Below are 9,595 nucleotides of genomic sequence, written 5' to 3' on the forward strand. Positions count from 1 at the left end.
AAAGGCACATCTTGCACCTCTCAGGCACGCGAGTATACAGATACCAGGAATCTATGTCCTCAATTTCTTATAACTCTTCTATACATATACAGGAGGAATTGAAGGTTAAACGAGTAGTACCTCTCATTCATGCGGCTGCATTGATACAAAGGGTCTAGGACCCCAGAATTCACTAAAGTATGTTAATACTGATACAGAAATCCATTTGTGCCAAACATGCTACAGTAAAATTGTAGAATCCCAGGAATCAGCTCACTTATTCCTTGCTGGAAGGTAAATTGGATACGAAAAGAAAGCTTTACTAAGGCATGCAAATACAGGATATAGGAACTCAGCCAGAACTTTCTTATTCAGAAGTATGCCACCAGCTACAAAGAACCTATTATCACAATTTGGTTCCCATTAATAAATTCTGTGATGCAAACATGGATTATGCAGGGAAGAAAGCATCCTGGTTTTCCTCGTTGGTATTCAAGTAAGAAAGGATATGTTTTTTTGCATGAAAGCAACCTACTCTTGTTCACTCACCCTCTTTGTTTCTCGTTCAACTTTTCCAGCTGTGCAGATCCACATACTAAAAGCTGACAAGGCTGGAGAATGGTGGAAGTTTACTGTCAATATCATCTCCGTCTACAAGCAAGGGACAAACCGGATACGGCGCGGTGACCAGATTCTGTGGATCCGATCCAAGGACATCGCTTGCAAATGTCCCAAGGTGAAACCCATGAAGAAGTACTTGCTTTTGGGCAACGACGAGGACTCACCTGATCAGAACGGGATTGTTGCAGATAAGACCAGCCTGGTGATACAGTGGCGGGATACGTGGGCTCGGCGGCTGAGGAAATTCCAGCAGCGGGAAAAAAAAGGGAAGTGCAAGAAGGCCTAAAATGAAGTCATTCAGAAAGAGAGCGCAAGAACCAGACTGTGCATGCTGCTTTGTGTAGAATCTGGAGCAGATAGGATTCGATTTAGGAACTTTGTGAAGGGAGATGGACCTCACTCTGCAGTTCGTTTGTTTCGGGGGAAGGGAGGGGTGGCGGGAGGGATTGGGTTGGGTGAGGGAGGGCACTTTTACGGGACTGCCAAGTTTGCACCTAATATTAGAAATATTTCACACAAGCGTTACAAATGGCGAGACGTACAATGGACTCTGATGGAAAGACATGACAATGGACCCTCTGAAGCCAACCATGTCCCCGGCTACTCTTCACCGGCTGGTTCCTTCATCAAGAGCTGTCGACAGCTGAGAAAGAGATTCCCGAACTGTCAGGTGGTAGTGCTGTATGTCAAAAGACTGCTGGGTGTGAAGCCTAGAGAGAGAAAAAGCTTAATCTGTACAAAAGAACGCTAATATGTTAAGTATGGCCAATATAAACTAACCTTTTTCTGATTACTTGTTTTTTGCTCCGTAATTCATAATATTGACCTTGCCGAACTCCACTGACAGTATATTTAGGGCTGTATCGGATTTGTGTTTATCTGTTTCCTTGTATCACATCTTCTCTGTATATAATCACTGTATGGCAGCACAGGAGAAAACTACTTGGTCCCCTAATCTCATTTTAATCCAATTTAAATGCATCCTTGTTCGCCAACAACGGTCATCTGGCGTAAGTAGGCTCCCTAGCATCTCATCTTCCTTTGCCTTCATGTTTTTTTCAGGACGTAACAAGTATTCCCCAGTCCAACATCGGGATTTGCAATGTTTGTTTTAAGTTGGGGATGAATGGTGCATGAGCTAGGAGATGGAAGGCTTGGTTCTGTCAATGTTTTATTTGAAGTCTCTTTGTTTACTCAAAAGCTCCTCGTGATCCCATATTCCTTATTGGCGAGCCATCAGTGGATTTCCAATTTTGCTTTGTAATAGCGGCAAACCATGGCACAAGGTTCTGCCTAAAACTTTCTCCAAGTGGCCTTTATTGATGCCTTTGGCTTCGTGGATAGTGCCGGGAGTGAAGATACTTCTTTATCCTCCCTATCAGGGTGGTTTCCATGATAGTACTGGTTGGGACTTTCATCCTGGGACATGAGTGATGTTTCCGTTTGTAATTTCCTATCTAGAGCCATAATTGACAACATTATCTACAACATTATCTTGTCCCTTCTGCCTGGGCTATGAGTTCAAGCTCTGCATAGCACCCCACAACGAGGCCCTCAATCGACTGCATATCCTCATGTTCCCTGCATGGGCAGCTCATGGACCATCATTTCCTAATGATCCCTGCCTGAAACTCGCAAAGGCCATAAATGATATCAGTTCTTGGGACTCGTGTTTGTACCGTATGTGATGTCTAAGTCTGGTAACGCCTGCTTCGAACTCAGAGAGACAACCCTAGTGGAAGCCATGAGTGATAACACTGTCTGGAACACACTCCCAGAGATTTCCTGTCTTGAACCATGAATGACAATCCACCCTGTGGGGTGAGCTTGTCTGCATGGAAGCAATGACTCCCTAGAACTGCCTGTCTGGAACCATATGTGAGACCAGTGCTAGGGATGCTGTAGTTGGGATGCCATTCGAGTGATTATGATTGAAAACCCTGCCTCGGCTGTGAGGGGCAGCCTTGCTCGGCACTTAGTGCCTGGGGTCTTCAGTCACAAACACGCCTGGCACATCACAGAACTGGGAGCCATGCCTGGACATCATTGCCATTAACTATTTTTAACCTCCACTGACTTGAATGTCTTGCCCAGTTCTTTTACTGGTACCTTGAGTAATAACACTTTGCAGTTATTAGCCATTCGTATTTGAGGAAGGCCTTCACCCACAACTCGTTTGAACTTTGTCCTCGTTTAAATGCATCTTTCTAATTTATTATTTTTTCAGCAGGAAAGTCATCGTGCCTCAATAACTGAGAGATGTGATAGGATCTGCAACAAATACCAGACTCTTTCTACGAGTGGCAATTGGTCCTCTCCATTGTCCCATTTTCTTAATAAACCCACAATTCCGCAGAAGTTTTGAGTAGATACTGCTTAAAGGTTGGCCTTTTTAAGTCCTCCTGGATAAATGTAACCTCTGTGTTGGGATGCTTCTGGTATTGAAAGAAATACCTAGGTAGTGACAACCACAATATAGCAGTAATCACGAGTAACAATAACCCATTTAGCATGTGCACAAATAAACCGGTTTATGCAATGCTTTATTATCGAGTTTTATCTTGTGCACTTTTTTATTTGCAAAATTTGGAGAAGAACAAACAACTTGCTTGTGCTGTGCACGTGCTGCCTCTTCGTCCTCCAAGCATATCCTCCTCTTTCTCAGATTAAATCACGTCTTTGCTAGATAAGAAAAAATTATAATTTTCTAGCCAGCCTCTCCTTTTTCATCTTCTGGCACCAGCAGGAATACTGAAGTTGGAGAGTCCATTGGCACAGATATGTAACAGGAAACAGGACATGAGGATCTGCGCCTTCATGACGGTTTGATTCATTCAGCGTGGGCAGACTCATATCAGATCTCAGAGGAGGACATCTATAGGTGTCCTCCTCAGAGATAAACTGTGCCATACCGCAGAGATGAATCGTGCTACAAGGAAATCAGGAGACCTCCCAAAGCCTATACACTGCAGAAGGTCTATGTCCCAACAATGCCAGCCTTTGAGGAGCTTCGGACTGTATGGAACATCCAAAACTTCCCTGGAGGCTTTCAGCCTTTTAACTGTGGATACCTGAGAACATTTGTACTACTTCATCAACGTGATGCCCCCACCAGTAAGGGATGGAATGGTTGTCTCCTTAAAGTAACATCACACTCTTATGCAGATGTCCACTGACAGTTAGCTAGCACACTTCTAGGCACTGTGTCCATCAAAGGAGAAAATGAGTGGTTGTTGATATTTTTGAGAGCACATGGAAGTGAATGACTGAGATGCTGAAATACTATATGTGAACTTGGCTTAAAAAGTCATGATCTTCACTGCAAATCATTTCTGACGCTTGCCCTGTAAGGAAATTTGGAAACACGTTTTTTTAATGACATTTTACAACGTTTGGCAACCTGTGCACCTATTTATTGTATTTACAGAATGACCTCACCTGTCATAAAACCGAAAGTCACGGTATATGGTTGTAAAAGAGGAGGCGTCAACACGGCAGGGGTGGGGTTGGGTTGGTCCAATTAAGACTGTCTACAGGCCATTATTTGGAATGTACGGCCTTTTGACTACTTAATGACCCTCTTTTTACATCAGTTTTGATATAAACTTAAAATCGAGCATTTCAAATAACAAGTAACACCCTTCAAAATCCTGTGATTCTTGAAGGACTGGCATGAATACGCTGTAGCTCTGTGAAACAAGGACGACAGCAGATTTTGAAGCACAGGGGAACTCTCTATTAGAAAGGCAAGCTACATCTCTGTTGATGTTCTCCTGCGACTTAACAGGACACACACAAAAATAATTACCTTGTCTGGTCACGAAACATGTTCATGTTATGAATTTTCGAATTAACTTGAATGGCCACAAACCATCATTCTCATAATATGTAGGTCTATAAATACATTCTTCTTCAATGGCAGCCTGAAGAGACACACCACATGGCAGCGAGACTTTACGTGGTGCTAAGGAGCTGTGCAAGAGAACACAGCACTTACCCCAGCGAGCTTTTTCTGACAAGAGGTTCCAGGGTGCAATTTGGTAACTTTATGTCACAACCAAAGCGACTTCAGCTTACTTAGTCAGTGTTAGGTCCTAACGTTGCAGTAGTTCAAAGAAGCAGTGCATGTTAAGAAGACACCCTACCATCCATATGAGAAAAAATGCTTCAAAAGGTCAAGCTGGCAGCGAGATGGCACACCTTAATGTGATGCTGATACGTATGCACTGTGTGGAGAGACTCTGGCAAGCGGATACTCTTCCTTCTTTAAGCTTCCCTTCACCTGTACACTGCTATCAGCGCTCCTGAGGTCCCTGGTACACTTTTTTACACAGGTGCCCGAAGACTCTGTTTTCTTTACCATATGAAACATTCGGTTAGAACTGTATGGTTTTGTTATGAAGCATTAAATTCAGAATCCAGAGTGACTCACAGAAATCATATAGAACCTTCAAGATCTGCATTTATGCAGCTCATGTCGATTGTCTTCTTCTCCAGTTAGTTTTTTCAATTCCAAGTTGAAATTGTTTCCTGCCAACATTTATAATAGTCTTCTATCCTGCACTTCAAATTATTTGCCGGGTGAGTGACTGCTTGAAGTGCTTTGCTGAAGCACGTTATAGTCGAATAGCCATGTGCCCATTTTGAGGCTTGAAACTTGGCCGCGCTCACAATGATAATCAAGAATATGTTACTCATCATAACAGAAACACTGAGATTCATCAAGGTATTTTTCTTGGATAATTGATAGGTCAAGGTTTGTACAGCATAAAAGTCCATCTTACCACATAGATGTGGGTCTCCCTTAACTGCAAACTTCTTGTCCCTTGGCACCAAGACTTCAATTATGTTGCATTTTAAAATACAATCAATATAAATGATACCAGATCATTCATGGCATCTCATTTATTCACAATTGTCAATGGGGCCAGAGGTTTCAAAGTCATTACTACCTATCCATCTTAGACAAGGCCAGACTCAATGGTAATAACTTCATTGCTTCCTGATTATTGACAAGCTACTCTGAATGGTCACATAAACTTCAGTGCTGCCTCAATTCATCCAAATTCATTGGTTTTGTCTAAAGTATCAATGGCTTCATTTAAATCAAGAGGCAGTTGTGACAAAAATGTAAGTGGAGTTTCAGGCATTAGCAGCTTCGTACACATTCATGGTTTGGGGAACCCATGACTTCAACAACATTTTACATCCAGTCTTGCTGGTAACTCCTTTAATAGCTTCCAGTTTCCATAAGACCTCACTCAAAAAGGCTTACTTGTTAGCCAGGCTCATTGGCTTCACATTGTCTCACTCCCAGCCAGCCTCGAAGGCCGAAGAGTGACACTGAGAACCAAACTTTCAAAAAGATTCATGAAGTCACAATCAGCATTAATGGTTACAGATTTCAATCGTGCTGAATTTTTTGAAGCAATATCATCACTACTTGGCTTCATGCCTCCCTCATGACTTGCTATTCTCAACCCTATAGAAATTATTACTGTCCTAAAAGAGACCAGATGCCATACAGTGAAAAGAGAAAGACTTGTTCAATAGGCTGGTGACTCTGAAAGGCCAGTCTGCTTCAGAGTCCCACTCCTTTAAACTGAATTTGTTTTCTGTGAAAAACATCACCTTCTGATCTTAAACCTTCAGCTGTATTCATTTAGCCAATCTAATCTTGGCTTTTAAACTTAAGTAGACCTGGAGAGACACTTTTCACCTTTCAGGACTTTCCTCCGCACTGGTCTGCCAAAACCTGTGACTTAGGGTAATATATTGACCTCTAAACATGTAGTTTTACCCACTGCATAGTTTTGTTTTGTTATTGGGTTTTTGCAACGTTTCTTTACAATGCATACTAATATATTATGGTTATTATAAATGAATATATTTAATGACATGTGAAAAGTTGTGGATTTTCTTATTTTGTTTTCGTTTTCCAGTTGAAGAGGCTGTATAATTAGAAGACTGTAATTAAACGAGAAGGAATGTGTTAACTGTTGAGCACCAGGTAGACTTAAATTCACAGACCACTTGAATAAACTCTTGTAAACATTATATTTTGTTTTGACTCTTATTTACAATATGTATCTTTTGGAGATAAATGCATACAACCAACCTATCACGTGTATCTATTAGGTCGCAGCAAAACACGAGGCTTGACTTCAGTCAAAGTCAGAGCAGAGGTTTATTCAGAATGAAAGAAGGCAGGTGAACGTATGAGATAGATTAGTGCCCACCAACATCCACTACAGCTCCCAATGATCTCCTTGAGCCCAGCCATCCCCACATTCTATGTTCTAGAACAGTGGTCCTCAATCTTTTAACTTCTGCGGACCCCCACTTTATCATTACTGGAACCAGCAGACCATCACTGAATCATTATTAGAATCCGGGGACCCCCAACTGAGTCATTACTGAAAGCTGGGGACCTAATCTGATAATGTAATTTTAATTTTCTAAGAATTCGCAGACCCCCTGAGGAGGCTTCGCGGACCCCCAGGGGTCCCCGGACTACAGGTTGGGAATCACTGTTCTAGTACACATGAGTCAGGAGGAGAGCATTAACATAGAATATAACATAACACACCACCTTGTTTCCACAAACACAAAGCAGAAACTCAAACAACAAATAGCAGCAGTTAACACAGAAAGAAGAAAAGAAGTGTAATAAAAAGAAAGACAAAACAAAGAGAAAGTAAAACATGATATATTATATAAGATGTAAAAACGTCATGTGCACTCTCAAAACCAAATGAGGTAAAACATGTGAGAATAAGGGAGAAGGCACTGCCTGTAGTCTAACACAAAACCTTCACACATTTTTGGCATCCCACAGCTACACTTGACGTGCCACACGAAATTTATTACCCAACTCCAAACATTTCTTGCCAACAGATGCTTTCCCCACTCTTCCCTCCTTGCTCCCTTTCAACAAAGAGCCACTGTTTACACTCCCTTCAACGCTGACCACACATTCCCAGTTCCACCACTTGCCACTGGAAAGCTTTACCACACTGGAACACTTGATGACCACATTCACTACAAACAAGGACCAAACTTTGTCAACCCGTTTTGTACCTTCGACTTTAGTAACTTAATCCGAATCAAGTCCAAACCTACAAAACTTCGACTTTGATACAATCATATCTCTTCTCACTTTTCTTTTGACTGCTCTCAATTCTAGCCCTCATAGTCTAAGAAATCTCTTTTGACAAGGACCACCAGGTGCATGCACATTCTCCCTCCCGTTCTTAAACCGAGCAGGACGTAGCAAATCCTGTGGAGTCGAATCTCTAAAAGCCTTAAAAGGCGTCCCACCAGTAACACTATGGGGAGTATTAAGGTATGCCCACAACACTGAACGGTCAGCATTTTCCACATCGGCTCCAGAAAGTACAGCCCTTGTAACAGATTACCCCACAGCTCTATTCATTCCTTAGCAACCCCATTCCCTTGATGATCGTCAGGCTGCATTTCTTAATGCTTGATACCAGCTCCATTGAAAAATTACCTCATCGTTAAAAAAATGAACTGCACCATGCTGTTGGATACAAGCTCTTTAGCAAATATGTCCATCATGAAAACAATAACACTCCTTGATATCTGGCAATCGCACAAATCTCATTGCAGCCCACTTGGACATGCAATCCAGCAAAACCTTTGATTAGTGGGTATATAATTAAAAAGACCCACAAATCAATACAGAGATTCTCCCATACCCTCTCAGGAGATCCCAAAACGGTTATGGGTGGTGTTGTGCACTTAAGGCCTTTGCCACTCTAGGAACAAGTGACATCTTTCAACAAACATCTCCACATCCCTATCCATAGCAGACAACAAAAATTCTTCTCTAAATCTGTTTTTTTCAATGTTATGCCTTCATGACTAATATTTTATAGTCTACTTCTGCAACAGCACAGTGGCATCAACTTATCATCCTGGAAAATCAATGTATCCTCTAGAGAAAACTCTAATGGCACCTTATTGTACACTTGTAACTCCACTGCCAAATTTTCCTCTCTGGGCCAGTATCTCGTGACATACTCTGGAAGCTTAACCAAGACACCATCTTCAAGTATTTCCTTTCTCTACTCCACTTCAGCAACACACTTGCCAGCTGGTCGGCTTACACTCACCTCCAAACATTCAACATCCTACTGTTCATCATCGTCTCCTTCCTCCTCAACTCCAGATGGACAAGAAAAACAATCAGCCTTCTTTTTATATTGCCTGTTCTTTGCTCACCCTAAAAATGGTGCTCTGCCAATTTAGAACTTAACCTTATAAATCAAGCAATGACAGCTCAAATTGACAATACTCCCATTCAGAAGTGGCACCAGAGGTTTGTCTTTGGAGCTGATGACAAAAGAAGTCCCCTAAAAAATAAGACCTTTTTTAAATGCCCATGTGCAAGCTAACATTTCCCACTCAATGACAGAATATTGACATTCATGTGGTCTTTACATGCATGAGGCAAAAGCCAGTATGAGTTCTTTGCTAACTGTTTCCTGGGATAGGCGGACATTGCTTGCATTAACAGTTATATACACCATGTTACCTGGTACATGAGGGCCAAGTAAAGGTGCATTGAGTAAACACTTCCTATTTTGTACAAAAGATCCTTCTCACTCTGTTGCCCAAATAAACATAACATTTTTTGAGCAAATGCTGCAACAGGTTAACAGTGGCAGCAAAGGTTTTCTATAAACGTGGCACAGAATTCGGAAATAGCAAACAAAGTGAATCACAGGCATTGTTACATTTCAAATAGATTTCAATATCCCATGTCATGATACAGTGCGCACACCAGAAATCACATGTCCCAGATATTCCACCTCTAGGGACCAAAAGAGCATTTGTCTTTTGTTGGTCGTAAGCCTCTTTTCTTAAAGCTTGCAAGGCTGCATCCAGTCTCTTATTGTGCTGACTCCCACTCCCACCATATACAAGAATGGCATCTTGAAAACCCAGCAGACCATCCAGCCCTTGCAAC

General features: G+C 41.8%; 1 protein-coding gene across 6 annotated transcripts in view; it reads left to right on the forward strand.

Moving 5' to 3' along the window:
* Positions 1-6,657, forward strand: part of NTN1 (netrin 1) — a 424,193-nt gene extending 417,536 nt beyond the window's left edge. For all 6 annotated transcript variants that reach the window (XM_069200314.1, XM_069200319.1, XM_069200317.1 and 3 more), the window contains one exon: positions 558-6,657. In XM_069200314.1, the coding sequence (XP_069056415.1) occupies positions 558-886 (329 nt within the window). In that variant the 3' untranslated portion in view covers positions 887-6,657. The remainder of the gene's footprint in view (positions 1-557) is intronic.
* The last annotated feature ends 2,938 nt before the right edge of the window (positions 6,658-9,595 follow it).

Source organism: Pleurodeles waltl, chromosome 7 (assembly GCF_031143425.1).
Source record: "Pleurodeles waltl isolate 20211129_DDA chromosome 7, aPleWal1.hap1.20221129, whole genome shotgun sequence".
Taxonomy (NCBI): Eukaryota; Metazoa; Chordata; class Amphibia; order Caudata; family Salamandridae; genus Pleurodeles; species Pleurodeles waltl.